The sequence below is a fragment of the Scardinius erythrophthalmus genome (genome assembly GCF_964197995.2).
Source record: "Scardinius erythrophthalmus genome assembly, chromosome: 9".
Taxonomy (NCBI): Eukaryota; Metazoa; Chordata; class Actinopteri; order Cypriniformes; family Leuciscidae; genus Scardinius; species Scardinius erythrophthalmus.
The window spans coordinates 21320617-21337407 of NC_138229.1; the positions used below are offsets into that span (position 1 = coordinate 21320617).

A 16791-nucleotide genomic window follows, 5' to 3' on the forward strand; every position below is an offset into this window, starting at 1 on the left:
ATTCAAATTGATTACAAATTGATACATGACCATATGTAAACTATCCTACTATGTAAACGGAATGGACAACTCCACAAAATATGAATCAAGCAATGCTATCTCATGCTTTTAGGTCAGCAAATTTAATAAAGTTGGACTGCTACAGCTGATTACATTTCTTATTAATGATGATTAACCGCCAGATACATCACAAGGCTGGTATATCTGCCTCCGTATTGCTCCATCTTGATTTTCTTCTCCCACTAATGCTTTCTGAAATCAAATTAGGAACAACCTGATTAATCTCACCCATTATTTCTGTTTCATAAATTCATGCACTTGATAAAATCTGGAATTGTCCCAAGAACCCATGCTGCTTCATTAATGAAAGTACAAAAATATAAAAATAGTTTTGGTAAAGTATTTAAGGAGCCTGAAGAATTAAATGAGTACAATGTGGTCACAGGGCCAAATTGAATGAATGAATACTTTATTTCAACCTGAACCTGCCAAAATGTTACAAATGAACAGATTCACCAATTTACCAAAGTAATTTCAATAATGGATTCTGTTCTATAAAAAGGAATCAATCATGTATTTTGCAACATCCACTTTTTATGATGGCACTGGACTGGAAGTGGGGCTCATAAAGATTTTGTTGGATCTCATCGAGTCATTTTTAAACACATAAACATCTTGAGAGCCTATCACCTCTCTTTCTCTATGCCCTGAGACCAGAGCAAGAACTCTGCAGAAAGCACTGGGCTGTTTTTCTATCACCACTCTTCTCCCCAAAGCCCAAGTTCAAGTAGTACATTAAACAAGTCCTTCAAATTTTCACGAGTCAAATGTTTCCGTGTATTTTACTGCCCCAAGATGATCCATTTGTCTATTACATCCTTAAATATCATCAGTCTCTGCTGCACTATCACTAAATCATCTGAACTGCTTATTCAAAGGGAAATTCAAATGACTTGAATCAGGCTGGTGAATAACTTCGTCACCCAAATCTGGCATCATAGCCAAGTTTAACTGATGGCATGGAATCAGACACATAATGAACCCCGAGCTTCATCCCAACCTTTCAGAAGCAATATCAACAGCACTGACGAACTCTAATTTAACACCTTGTATTAAAGGAAAAGCTCAAAGATAAATCATTTTGTAATCATTTTCTTTGTAGACATTTCTAAGGAATAAACAATTACAGTAAATGGGTGGGCCTTTTAAGCTTCAAAAAGGATGCAAAAACACTCAGTTCATTGTAAGCAACTAAGACATTCTTCAAAATAAATCTTTTATGCCTTCTTTTATGTTACACTGAAGAAAGTATATTTATATGTGACCCTGGACCACAAAACCAGTCACATGTGTCAATTTTATGAAATTGAGATTTATACATCATATGAAAGCCGAATAAATAAGCGTTCCATTGATGTATGGTTTGTTGGGATAGGACGATATTTGGCCGAGATACAACTATTTAAAGTTGTCCATTTATGTTCACGATTGTGCTGCATTCACTCACAAAAATAAATACTTTATATATTTACAGAAGGAAATTTACTAAATATCTTCATGGAACATAATCTTTACTTAATATCCTAATGATTTTTGGCATAAAAGAAAAATCGATAATTTTGACCCATACAATGTATTGTTGGCTATTGTCACAAATATACCGTGCGACTTGTGACTGGTTTTGTGATCCAGGGTCACATATTGGCCAAAATACACTACTGGTCAAAAATATTTTTTTTTATGTTTTTGAAAGTCTACTATGCTCACCATGGCTGAATTTATTTGATAAAAAAAAATAGTAAAACAGTAATATTGTGAAATATTATTATTATTTAAAACAACTGTTACACATTACATTATGTGTCCTTAACTACTATGTACCTACATCAAAAAAATTAAAAATAAGTACAATGTAGTTATATTGCAAAACACTCTTGCTGCTCTTGAGGTGGAATACAGGTATGGTTAGGTACAGGTTTGGTGGTATGGGTAGGTTTAAGGGCTGGTTAAGGGGTAAGTGACGATCAACAGAGTGATTATAGATGTAATTACAGAGATTAATTACAGCTGTAATTACATGCAGGTATTTTTAAATATATAAGTACACTGTAAAACGTACTGTATGTACAGAATAAGTGCATTGTAATATATTTCATAAAGCTGTTTACAAAAATATATTTAATATAACTTTTTGCGGTATGATGGCAGAATGTTAAGTTTTAAGTGAAATACTCCTGTAATGAAGGACAAAAGAGGGTAGTCAAGAAGAAAGACAGTGGATGACATTTCAGTGAAAATGATTTTTTAGGTGCCTTACGCATGCTTGCTAAACAAGTGCACAGGTTACAAGCATGCACAGACTTCCTAAAATAAGCACCTTTAAGTATATGAATACATTTCGATGTTCCCTTTAATGTCACTGCATCTTTGGGGTAAACATTGTTTGCATATACCTCAGCAAGGTTGTTTCAGTAGGAATTCTTAACATGCAGCAGCCTTTTTTTTCCAAGCAGAGTGTTTGTTATGCTTGGCATTGCCCACACCACGCCACAGTCTCCCAATCCTTTGGTGATTAGGCTGTTGATATGGGTTGCTTAATGACTTCCTGCGTTTGTGTGAGACCTGAGAGGTGTAGATTTAAGCTCCTGACAGTGGTGAGGGATGGATGAAGAGATCGAGAGGAGCAATTCCTCAGCAGAGTGCTGCGTCAGGGGATTGCTCTGCCAAGGACGGTCAAATGCTCAATAATAATACCAAGTCATTGATGTATAATGTCAAACTTACAATGTAAATCCAAAGGTTTGGTAACCTTTTTAATGGGTTTGGCTCATTTATGTCTTTACGAAAAAGATTAATTTTTTAGAGAAGATGGATCTCAGGAGATAAATTGAAATACTTTATGATCCCAGATGATAAATTCAATGATTTTTTTTTTAGCAACACTAATATATATGTATATATATATATATATATATATATATATATATATATATATATATATGTATACAAATGCATGCATACAAATATATATACTGTATATATATATATATATATATATATATATATATATATATATATATATTTAAATACTCATAGGGTTCCTGTCGCATTTTTGGATGGGCTCAAACTGTCACAGAAAACAAATATTATTTTATATGTTCAGAAAGTGTGTATTTACCCCAGTTGGAATATTTTTATTTTTTTATTTTTTTACTATGTATTGTTATCTCAATACATTCTTAATGAACTCTCATGGACAGCTCTGGCAGCGAGGCACAATGTATGCAGCAGAAGACAGAATGTACCATTACAATGAGCGTTCTGAGTTGTTTTTAATTTCAAGACGAAAAACATCCTTTTGTGTACTTATAACAATATACACTTGCATTACAAGTGAAACAATTGTTATCAGCAGAGAGAAATATACACATGTTGGCAGCGTTTTCAGGCAAGACAAGTTAATTAATAATACAGAGCAGCAGCGGAAGGAGGCAGGCAGTGTAATTTGGGTTTAATCTCTAATGTGAGGAAATGACATTCAAAGTTATTCTTACCTCAGTGTTTCCGTCCGCCTTCAACAGGAAGCTCAGGACTTACTGATATTAAGTCTTTCTTTTCTAAATGACTTCGAGCCTTGTGTTATTATTATCAAATATTGATGGACCATATTAAAACAAGAATATTGCTTAAAATAATAAAATCTCTTAACAACCCTTCGGTTACAGGAAGCAGGAAGAGGAACTCCATAAGAGCAACATAGACGTCAGAGCAGCATGAAAGATTTTCCAGACGTATTGATATGCTTGAGGAAAGATGTAACTTTCTTTTTTCTTTGATCCGAGAATAACTTCAGTGTTGACAAGCGGGTAATGGTTTTAGGTTTGACTATGACAAAATGAACTCACGTCTTGCTTTCATATCGTGCCATAGGCTTTGGCTTCGTATGAGTTCCCATAGCAAGGATTACTGTCTCAGTGGTTGACAGTAAAATATTTCGAACCAGACTTACTGTATTGTCGACTACGGATACAAACCTGATACTAGGGAGCTATCGCAGAGAACCTGATGCAATTGTTTTGCGCCTGTCAAAGTGAACAGAAAACCAAACCTTCACGGTAAAATCCTGGTAGGATCTTCTCTGATTACAATGCCTCTGTAGAAGACGTGAGAACAATGAATTGCAAACAAAACATTTTCCTACAAATAAAAAATTATGACAATTTCTTTATCCACTCCCTGTTGGCAGAGATGTATAATACACATGTGAATGTTAAGCAGAAGAGGATATAGACCCTGGAATAACTGTTTAGTTATCCATGGCAGATTCACAGCGGTTTGTTGTCTCGTGTGCTGAGCGAAACAAATCGCTTCATAATATGCAGTGGAGGATGACAGCGGTAAATCTGAGGCTTTGAGAGAATGATGAACACACATATGAATGCTCATAGACTCCACGGTGGAAGCTGCAAAGTGCATCCTGGGGGTCTGCCTCTAAACGCCCACTGTGCCCTCCATTAGCAATGAATCGTAGTTAGTGTTCATTAGGGCTCAGATGCCTCTTCACGGGTTGGTGGGAGCCACTAGTGTTGCTCATCGATCATGATGTGTTTGGGAGCTGGCTGCTACTCTGCCCGCTGTGAGTTGTAAATGTGAATCTGGGAAAATCAATATGCCAAATTATTTCTTTACTAATACTGGGTGCCAAGTAAAGGGAAACAAAAAGGTGAAATGTTGTTAAAAGGTCTAAAACATTTTGTTTTGGAGTGAAGGAGAAATCTTTGCAGAGGGTTGTCAATAGAGAAAGATTCAACCAGACGTGTAGTTACAACATCTAACAGCAGGGGCTTACTTGTTAACCAGCCAAATTGTACCCCTTTCATTACAACCAACTACTATGTACTTCCTCAGCAAGTGATTTCCCAAACCTGTTCAGTGCAAATCCCGCTCTGCAGCCAGTTTCATTTAGAGTCAGGGTGTGGGTAGAGTTAGGGTTTAGTATTTGTATGCGTTGCATCATCACAATGATTGACATGACCAATGAAATCTTTAGAAACCGCAGGGTGGAGTTTGCGCTTAACTGATTTAGGGGAAAACAATATCACACCCTCAGTCTCCAAGTAGGTATGGGTGCAGAAAGTGGGTCCAAAGTGGGGCGTGAACTCCAAAAGTGGGAAGGACCTCTAAAAGGGGGCGGGGTATCCACATGCAAAGACTTGTGCCACTGGTTCTGGCTTTTGTCATTGACTTACATTTCAAAATATAAATTCGTAAATTACACTGTTTTTGTTTTATGTCAAATAAAAAGTTATTTTTACATGTGGGAAAGTTGTACTTTATTGATTTGTTCTAAGCGACGGGGGCATCCCGGGACTCGAGATTTACAGGGTATAAGAGGGTAGTGACACTGGGTGCAACTAAAAGGGTCCCATTGTCTGGTGAAGTTCGGTTGGGGAGTTACAGACGGGCCGGCTCAGCAATCTCATTCCATATGATCTTATTAACGGCTTATCTCCTGAACTGCCATTTTCTTTAGCACGCTATTATGTACAAATCCCACCCTGCAGTCAATTTCATTGGTTAAGGTTATGGTGTAGGGTAGGTTTAGGGGTTAGCACTTGTTGTAGCATTGAGCACTGGGATTGAGATGACCAATGGAATCTTGAGAATCGGGCTGGGCTGAAGGAGTTTACTAGTTAGGAACAGTAGCTTCAGCGGCTTACCTAACGTGGACACATTGAGTGCATTTTTATGCATTAAGCTTAAACAGTTCACCTTTTTGCAAGCAGATTTTGTTCACATATATAACTTAGTTGTGTAATATTGTTTTTATTTACAGTAAATAATAGTAAAGTAGATAACTTACTTTTCACGCCATCTGTAAAATCCTCTGCAAACTCTGAAGACCATATTCCTGGTTCTTTGCTCATTTTGAGTTAGACTTGACCGAATTTAGTAATTTGTTAAAGGTGCACTAAGTAACTTTTTTACCTTAACCGAACAGCTTCGGAGTCATTGGAATAGTTATATGACTTTTTTCGGGTTGAATGGTGGTCGTCTCGCATCCCCCAAGCGCCTGTGAGACGAAAAACCACACTTGCAACTTTGGGCCGGCGGGCCTTACGACAGTAACGTTAAATACAAGTACTCCACAGCGACTCTAGGGGTCGCTGTTTGACAAAAACGGAAACTTGCATAGTGTGCCTTTAAACCAGTGGTTCTCAATTCCAGTCCTTGTGACCAACTGCTCTGCACATTTTGTATGTCTCTCTTATCTGACACACTCAGTTCAGTTCATGGAGTCTCTCCTAATGAGCTGATGATCTGGTTCAGGTGTGTTAAATAATGGAGACATACAAAATGTGCAGAGCAGTGGGTCACGAGGGCTGGAATTGAGAACCACTGCTTTAAACCAACGTTCGCACTGAAAGGATGTATCATTGAATTGTTGACATGGCTATTGGATCAGTCCAATTTGCTAATGCACCATTTAGAGCGATTTGAGAACCGATTCAACAGGTTCACTGAAAATCTGAAAGAATGACATCAGACATCGCTATCGTGTTTCTTCAGTTTTCTTCTTAATTTCTTCACGATTGTGTTTTTTAAGTAGAGTAAAAGAAAGATATTATTATGCTTGTGTTTAGCCTAGTGAAGTTAAAGTTTCCCCAGATGAAAACTCTCATGAAACAAAGATCAGTGGGTTGGTGATGACTCGACTGGATTAATCCAATTCGTGAATGAATCGTTCAGTGGTATTTGTGATCCGATTAACAGGTTCACCACAAAAAAATCTGCTCAGGAATCTGATCTGATCAAATCTGATCTTAAGAATGAATTGTTCACAAATCAGACGACAATGTAAGAAGTGAATTTAAGTATTATGCTTTGAAATGTAGAGAAAGTTCCCAAAAATTCAAATACTGTAGCTATTGTAACAAAATGGTTACACTTTGTTTTAAGGTGTCTATGTTACAGTGTAATTTAAGTACTGTGTAATAATAATTAACTACATGTACTAACTTTAGGGTTAAGATTTGGGGTTTGGTTTAGGGTTAGCTGCATGTAATTATGCTACCAAATTAATTAATAAATAAACACACACATTAATGTCCACCATTGTTGCTTATATGCCTATGGAATGTGTGTGCCAAAAGAGTCAGATAAAATTTATGAAAAAGATTCGGATAACCTTCAGGAGGGAAAGGGTCAGACACATTAAGCAAATGCTAGTGCACCATCACTCAGAAAAGAGAATACATTTGAATATAATGAGAGGCAGAGCATGAAATTACACATTTATTTATAGAAGGACTCCTAGTGTCTAAATGCCATTTCATTTGAATAGAGGCTAAACTAATGTGTTCCACGACGTAAAATAAGATGAATTACCAGTAGCGTACAGTAGATCAACGTTATGAGCGATGATGATTGTTTAATAAATCTCCTCAATGACTGGTTATGCTGCTTTTGATATTGACACTTTATGGTTGACATTTTCTAGCGCACTTAGATGCTCTTGATGAAGATGGTGAACTTAAACACTGCATCAGAGGTAAAACCCATGTCATTGTCAAGTCAATAACAGCAGTTAGCAGTTTTGATGGCCCCTAAAATCAATCAAGACTGAAGTGAAGACTAGTCCCTATATCTGCCAGAGGAATATTCGCAAGCTGTTGATGTCTCTCAGCTGCTCACAACCCTGCTCTCCCTATAAAGGCATGATATGAGGGATGTAATTCAGTGATAGAGATAAAAGCCTAATGATTTGATCACGTCTCCTCCTCGGGTGATATAAAGATGTCCGGGTCACCCTAAGTGCTTACACAGCACAACTCACTTATGCAGTACATTTTGATCATCTTGCACTGTCAGACCAGTCTCAGGACCCATTTCATTAGCTTCATTTTCATATTCCAGTGCTGCCATGTTCCTGAAGCAAATGATGAATTGCCTGAGATCTTTGTGAGGTGATTCCTACAGCCCCTCGAGGATCGACTGAATGACAGATATAGCGGAACAAGAGTGTTTCTGACAGTTTATTACACCCGCAAGCAGGGGTCTAATAAGGTAAACAAAAGAAGTCCTACATATTCAGTGAACAGCCATGAATGCAGGAAATACCAGATGTTATCCACTTAATTCATTCCTGATTAGACAAAGAGTGGGAGGACTCCTGAAATGAATGTAAAACTGCTATTGTTATTCAGGTTATGCAACGTCTCCACAACAATGAGGCCGATCTGGCAGGAATGAAGTGTAAACTAAAGATTAGATTAGAACACGCTCAGAATATTTGGAAGAGGTCAACATAAACAAGCAGAGGTCAAGGTTTGGTTGTCATTTAAGCATTTAGCAGACTTTTAAAAGACACTTTTATTTATATATACAAGGAAATTGTTTTCATTTGATCTTGTTATTTTTCATATCTGCTTGATCAATGGATTTTGGTTAATTTGGTGTTGTAGGCTGGCTCTGGAACTTTGAAATAACTTATAACTAATTTGACCTGGAACTACTTCATAGTTGTGCGTTTACTGAAAAAAAAATATATATATACTTGTTATTATTAATAATAACTGTCTGGAGGTGTTATAGGCCTCCTTGACGTTTGACGTCAGACGAGTCCCCCTAGTGGAGTGAGAGACATACTAATTTCTCACCTTATGCAGACATACGTGTTGTCATGGTATATAATAATCTGTTATTTAATGTTGGATGATTGTTAAGTGGAGCATGATACTTTTTAAGTATCAGCATGGCATATCACATTCTTTACAAAGAAGAAGCCCCAAGAGAATGTACTGCACATCACCAAATGTCACATATAAAAGATTCAAGAATTTTTCCAGCAGCGCTAGTGAGGAATTATATTTATAAAATACAAATCAAGAACCAGGCACGTTTCAAATACCTGCATCATGTTTCTTTTCTTTAACAAAAGCCCTTAGGCTTCAGAAAAACCAATTCAATTAGGGTGGTTCTACAAAGGGGAAACTACAGTATATTCTCTCTTTGTAGCAACCAAGGCACCAAGGTCATACATAGCATCATAACTTCATTCTTTTGGATTTATCTGCAGCTTTCAACTGTCAACATCCAAGCTGGCAGTGATATCGAGTCAGCTCTTTGATTTGTGCTCCACCTGGAAAACAGGTCCTATCAAGTCAACTGGATAACTCGCCCTCCACAGACTGCATCCTTCGTCACAGGAATACTACTGTACTTCAAGGTTCAGTATTTGGACCCATATTTTTGACCATCTACACCAGAACACTACGGAAGCATATTGCATTCACTTGAGGAAAAAAAATCTACTCTGTTTTTCTGAATTAACGAGTTAATTATCTCAGAATTACAAGATAATTTTTTCATGATTTTTTTTTTGCTATGTTTTTCTGAATTAACGAGTTAATTATCTCAGAATTACGAGATCATTTTTCATGAATAAAAATGTTTTGCTATGTTTTTCTGAATTAATGACTTAATTATCTCAGAATTCTGAGATAATTTTTTCTTGAAATAAAAATATTTGCTCTGTTTTTCTGAATTAATGACTTAATTATCTCAGAATTATGAGATCATTTTCATAAAAAAAATATTTTGTTCTGTTTTTCTGAATTAACGACTTAATTATCTCAGAATTCTGAGATCATTTTTCATTTAAAAAAATTTGCTCTGTTTTTCTGAATTAATGACTTAATTATCTCAGAATTCTGAGATAATGGTCGTTAATTCAGAAAAACAGAACAAAATATTTTTTTATGAAAAATGATCTCATAATTCTGTGATAATTAAGTCATTAATTCAGAAAAACAGAGCAAAAAAATTTTATTCATGAAAAATTATATCGTAATTCTGAGATAATTAACTCATTAATAGATTTTTTTCCTCAATACGCTTCCGTAGAACACAGAACACTTTCTGATATTATTCTGATATATCTATATATTCTACATCTATGTTTCTGCATCTGGAATCTCAGACGGAATATCTGCATGCCTCTCTGATATATGAGTCTCTGGATGATTTACACAAGACTGAGCTCGGATTCCTTTATAGCCAGGATGTCCTTTATTTTTACGTCAGAGGTCACACAGTCAATGCAGCTATTTCAAAGCTCACCTACATTGACCACATTGCAACAGCTGCCAGGTCCTACCACTTTATGCTCCATATAAGGAAATGAGGCCAACTGTAAACATTTCATGGCTACATTAACCAATAGCTATACATCAATATTTCAAGTTGTTAACATAAAAATATATATATTCATCTTTTACATTTTAAATAGATCAATTTACATGTTAGATACACATATAGGCTAAATGTGTGTGGACATTTTTTATGTCAGTGTATCCCCCTTTAAAGTAGCTATATTTTAGAGACACACAGAAAAACAGCGGATTGAAAAAGCATCTGATTTTTATTCTTGTGAAAATGTTTTGTAAATGCATTTTAGATGAAATTCATATACCACAATTTAAAATATATATTTGTTATATATTTATTAGGCCTATCAATATATTTTCTTGATACATGTTTTTTGTATATTTGAAAATAAATGTAAAACTGTTTAGCAATATGGGGTTAGGTATTCTCAAGTATCTTGGCAATTAACGTGATTTCTGCATTTTATTATTGAGCCACAGGGCTGCTAAATTATAATGTTGTTCCTCTTATTACTAAATGATGCACATGAATTGAGAATTCAACCGCCAGAGGGCAGCATATAACAAAAATCCAGCAATGATTGACTCAATCATAGGTGCTGCACTGTTATCAAAGCCACTTGAGCAAATATTACTCTGAGATAGGTAGTTACCGTACTTATTATTGATTTCGTCAATTTTACACATTATATAAGCCTAAGCATTATTTAACATTACAGACTATGGACATGAAAGTAGAAAAGAGGAGAGTGAAAAACAAGTGATAAGGAGTAACCTTGGGAAGTGTCTCATGTGATTGGCTGAAAGTTCTTTTGTGTCTTTAGTTCCACTATAAAAGCTCTGCTAACGGTACTCTCATTGTAGTAGCTTGGGATAGTCTACTTTGCTCCATAGGGATCTACAACTCATCATGATTTTTACGCAATGGATTAACAAATCTGGATTTTACCACATATAAATTCCGAGAAAGTATCCTGTCTGGCTTTAGAATATCTGATTATCATCTATTTCAAGAGGACTTTTCCTTCTGTTGGACAAATTTTTGCGCACACTGAACACTATGGCAAATACTTGCGTACAGTTCACGGGTTTTGTGATGAGTTTTCTTGGTTGGATTGGACTTATCATCGCCACTGCCACTAACGAATGGGTAGTTACTTGTAAATATAACATGAACACCTGTAAGAAGATGGATGAACTGGAGGCCAAAGGTTTGTGGGCAGACTGTGTGATCTCAACTGCCCTGTATCACTGCATCACACTCACGCAGATTCTCGAGTTACCAGGTACGTCTGAAATAATTCATTAATAACAGTAATTACAACAGAAATTTTCTAGCTTCTTTTAGGATTATTTTTTTCTCTTTTTTTTTTTCTCTGGTCGGAGTAAAGACCATTTGAAAACCAAAATCCAATGAAAACCATTACAATTCAGTTTCCAATATTTAATACATAAGCAGCATACTATTTACGTTATTAAATAAAATGAAATATAGCTTATCAAATATGAAATTAATATGTAATAGGCTATTTGATAATTTTAATAGGTTACGTTATAATGTAGCCTACGTAGGCCTATTTAATTTTAAATCGGATTATATTTTTAAATATTCATATAGTAGCCAATGTAGCTATTAAAACTATAGTATTTTTTCATTAGCCTATCTATAAATTATATTTAGGCTAAATATTTGACATAGCCTATACGAAACAACTTTTTTTTTCCTCCACTATTTGTTTATAAATATATTTTATAATATAAATCATTAAATTACAATATGATTAATTGAATTTTATTATTACCATGAATTCGAGAATTTAATTATTCTGTTTTTTTTTTTTTAAGCGTACATCCAGACGTCTCGAGCGCTAATGGTCACAGCATCGATTCTCGGATTGCCTGCTGTATTGCTCGTGCTCATGTCCATGTCCTGTATTAACCTCGGAAGTGAACCAGAAAGCGCCAAGAACAAACGATCAGTGTTCGGTGGAGTCCTAATACTGCTGACTGGTAAGCCTGTATTTGTATTTCTTAAATTAAGATCATATTACACTGAAAAAAAAAATTGCAAAATGCATTATTTCTAGTAATTGGACTTAGAAATAGATTGCTCACTCTTCCTCCCAGAGGACCCATTTTATCACCAACTCTAATCATTGGATGAGTTAAATCTGTAATCAACTGTAAGAGTCAGTTGTTTAAGCCTTTGAGTGTATCTTATAGCTCTCACAGACATCAACGTAGTGGCGCCCACATCCGGCCCACATCTGGTACGCATTCAATCCACGTGTACCAGATGTGGCCCGGATCTGTGCCATTATTGTCTTAATGCAAAATATAACCAGAATAATAAAATTATATATTTTTTTGCTAACAGTGTGTCTTTTCTTCCTCAGCTTTTTGTGGCATTGTCTCCACTGTGTGGTTTCCCATCGGGGCCCATCACGAGAAAGGTCTGATGTCCTTTGGCTTCTCCCTGTATTCAGGCTGGGTGGGAACTGCACTTTGTTTGCTAGGAGGCTGTATGATCACCTGCTGTTCAGTGGACACCCCTGCCACATACACTGACAACAACAGATTCTACTACTCCAAACAGGGCCCCACCCATCCTGGCCCCCCCTCCACTAACCACGCCAAAAGTGCTCACGTGTGAGCTCCGGGATTCCTACCCTCTTTCTTCCCTTTCTCCACTGTTTCTTGTTTCAACTATGTCTGTCTACAGTGGTGACTCTTTGGATAGTTATCGCACAGCTGAACTCTAACCCTTTGACTCAGCAGCAGGGTTAGTCGACCAGAAGTAACTGCACTGAAGGATTTATTGTTCAAAGGGTCTACAATGTGCCATTTTAAGTCCTATGTTTATAGTGGGATACTAACAGTATTACCAATGTTGCTTTTATTCTAAATCGTTCAGTTTATTTCAGTCTGTTTGTACAGCTATCTTTTCATTTTGATTTATTTCAGAATAGCCAAGCCAAATTGCACCAAAATTGGACCAAAGCAGTAACCATTTAGCAATATTATTTATTGTAATACTTGTATGCAGTTTTTTTTTGTTTTTTTGTTTTTTAAATAAACAATGTTTTCCATGTGAAAATGTCTGTGAAAGTGTTTTTTGATTATAGGTTATATCATTTTTTATAAATAAAACCCTGCTGGTAAAATGAACCGAATTGCTTTCCGCAGGACTGTATATTGTCAAACACATGGCGTCTGCTGTCAGATGCCCAGGCAGGTGCAGTGCATCATCCTTAAACCTCTCATTCATTCTCACTTAAAGCACTCGAGACACACATACAGTTCAGGAGCCCAAGACATGTACGTGTATCGATTTCTCTTTCTCCAACGAGAAGCTCGTCCCATTACGACTGATGGGCAATCATGACTGGCAGATTAAAGGTTAATGGTTGCAATCAGCCATAAAGGAAGATTTATACTCTGGTTGCGATGAGTCTCCGTTTTTGTTTTCTGGTTGGGGTCCTTGAACTGAATGTTTCCTGTTACACATTAGGCATACAGTCGAAAATGGCTGAATACTGAGGATACAAGCAACATGTGAATGTTTTTGTACATTATGTGAAAAAACTGAATCAAACTGAGCAAATTTTATCACTACAGTATGATTTATGAAGGGTGCATTTTAGATGTCAAATATTGCTTCTTATTTGTAGGTCTTAACCGTTCAGTCTTTGGTAAGAGGTAGTTTGGGGTGGAGGAAATTCAATGGAAAATTGCATTGGTCCCTGCAGTATTTTACTCTTCCAAATATGGCTGCAAATGAAGACCTAAAAGCAGAGGGAGAGACAGAAAAAGCAGAAATTGACCTGAACTAGCAAGAAACAGGTAGTTGAAATGTCATGATGTTAATCCAGCATTCATTCCTATGTTTATAACTTGGAGAAAAAAAAGGTTTAGCATTTCCTTTTTAAAGAGTCATGAAACAATTTTTTTTAATTAATATTTAAAATTAAAATTATGCTGTAGAAATAGAATAGAAATGATTTGAAGATGAAAGTAGATCATTTAGGAATTTTTGGCCTATTTTAGCAATCCTGTGTCATGAACACGAGTCCCCCCTGCATAAATGGCTAATGATTCCATTGGCTGAAAGGCCTTAGCTTGCCACATTGAGTGTGTTAGAAAACCTACACACTTGGCTCATGGAATGTTGTTTTAACTATGTGAATATGACTGCAATTACCTTTAAAATGATGTTGCTTATGATTTCACAAAGCTATATACTGTGAAATTAAATGTCTCATTCTTTAAATGCTTAGCATTCTAGCTTAGCATACCTCTAGCCTGTTAGCCAGCTAGCTTTATAAATCTATCATATTTGATCATTTGTTAAGAACATACAAATACTAAAATGTGAAGCTACACTTTTAATATATTTAATTTAAAATATATTTAATAAAATCAACTGTTGTACAATACAGCAGGCTACAGTAGTGCTAAAATCAGAGAACTGATAGCATACAAGATACTATTACAAAAAGTGCCAACCCATTTGTGAGAGGGGACCTGATTGTTCATGACGCCGGGTTTGTAATTTGAAGTCAGCATCAGCAGGATGTGACATTTTCGTGAACTACAGTGCTTATATATCTCAGTGGTGTATTTCCATGGTCAATTTTGAGCAATTTTTAAAACTGACGAGACCTGATTGTACTGAAACGGGGCGTTTCATGACCCTTTAATGTTCTTTGTATAATTCAGGAAAGTATCTCCATTTGAACAAACATGTCAACTTCATTTACTAGTCAAAATGATTTAAAGTAATCATTTTCTAATGTGGAAATACAACAACCCTGATACACTAGTTTTAGCTTGTCTGTTTTTTCCTAGGAAAACTGATACTACTGAGCATAAAAATGACAAACTATATTTGTTTCCTGATACTCCAGTACAAATTGTTACTGATTATGAGACTGACCTTGAACTGACCAGAAAAATCTGCAGTTTCCAGAATGTTCTGAAAACACAGAATGGCGTCTTACAGGAAATGTCTGATTATTTGTGCAGTGAGTTGATATCAACTTTTGCATAAGGATTATCTTCAACGCAAGTAGTGTGAGTATTAAAGCAACTACTGGGTATTGCATAAGCTTAAAAGTGCATAATATTTTTTAAATATGTGTTTTAAATATAAACCATTTACCACACAGCATCACATATTTACTGTCTTCCTCTCATCCAGGATTAGCAGCAGGATATTTTGCATCAGGAAAAGGGGAGGCTTCCTCCCAAACAGATGATGACAAACAATATAAGGACATCACATTTAAATTTGATTCGGGCTGATGAGAGATGACACAAATGATGTCCTATGAGTGCCTCATAGGAATAACACTTATGAAGACCCTCCCACAAAAGGAGTGTGCTTCTGGTTGTGTCGATGTCTGCACCATACAGACAGAAGAGTCTGAACTGTATGAATTGAACACAACAACATGTTTTGAGATCTCCAAACCATATTGTACCACATCGACCACCATTGCAGCAATGATAATGGAACAGTACGTCCTGATCTGTTCATCTCATTCCTCTGCATAGCCAGCGGCCCCCATCCCAGTATGACCATGTTTGTTTTGTGCTCAGGTACGACCCTCGGATCGCTGTTATTCTAGGCTCTCCGCTCCACCCCACAGGAAAGAGAGCGGGCCTGCAATGCAATGCTTACACAAGCCACCCATGTGAGGATTTTTATTACTTCTGATTTGGGGTTGTGTGAGACAGCATTAAAGCGAAAGGAAAACCAAGAGTCACGCTTATCTGATCTGCAATAAATGACTTTCATTGTTGCATGGAAGCAATATTAACATCTCATTACACAGTGCAACGGGAGAGCAAAACCACAAGTAGAAGAAACAATAAATAGATTCTTTAAAAAAAATCACTGAATCCAGAATACATCCACTTCATACCAAAATATACAGAAGAAACAAAGATCAGATTTGCAAGGGAAGCCAATCTCCACATTTCCTGAACAAATACCAAACAAACTATGATAGCAGGAAAGATAGATCACAAAGTACAAACACTGTACCTTTTCTCAGAGACGAATAACAAATAGTAGCTATCTTTAAAAGCAACAGTGGAAACATTTTTGATGTATTTTTTTCCAGATAGATTTTTAATAAAATATTTCTATATGTAGATTCTAATCTTTCTGTAATCTGTCCAAAATTCTGTCATCATTTACTCATCCTCATTTCGCTCCAAACATGTATGACTTCTGCTTAACACAAAATAAGATATTTTTATGATTTTTTTTCAATGGGGTCCAAAACAACATCATTGGACCCCATTGTCTTCCATTCTACGGACAAAAACACTGTGGCATTTTTTTTAAATATCTTACAGGTTAGGAGGTAAATAAATGATGACAAAATTTTTATTTTTAATTAACTATCTCTTTAAAACCTTGCCCTTCTTAAGCCTATTCTTATGTTATAACATTAAATTAAATATATTAAATCAAAACCCAAACGTCTCCAGTAATGTTTTTTAGTCTAGAAAGAGGCCATTAAAAATATATGCTTTCGCCACTTTTCTTCAGAAGTTCATCTGAACCGTAAGAGAACCCACAAAACACCGTCGGCGGTGGCTACACTACCCT

The 16791-nt window shown here is 36.0% G+C and overlaps 1 protein-coding gene across 1 annotated transcript; it reads left to right on the forward strand.

The window, feature by feature from the left end:
• Nucleotides 1-10985: 10985 nt before the first annotated feature.
• Nucleotides 10986-13610, forward strand: cldn11a (claudin 11a). The gene is made up of 3 exons (XM_081374083.1): nt 10986-11455; nt 12015-12179; nt 12566-13610. Exons 1-3 carry the CDS (start codon nt 11230-11232, stop codon nt 12820-12822), a joined length of 648 nt encoding a protein of 215 aa, XP_081230209.1. The 5' UTR covers nt 10986-11229; the 3' UTR covers nt 12823-13610.
• The last annotated feature ends 3181 nt before the right edge of the window (nt 13611-16791 follow it).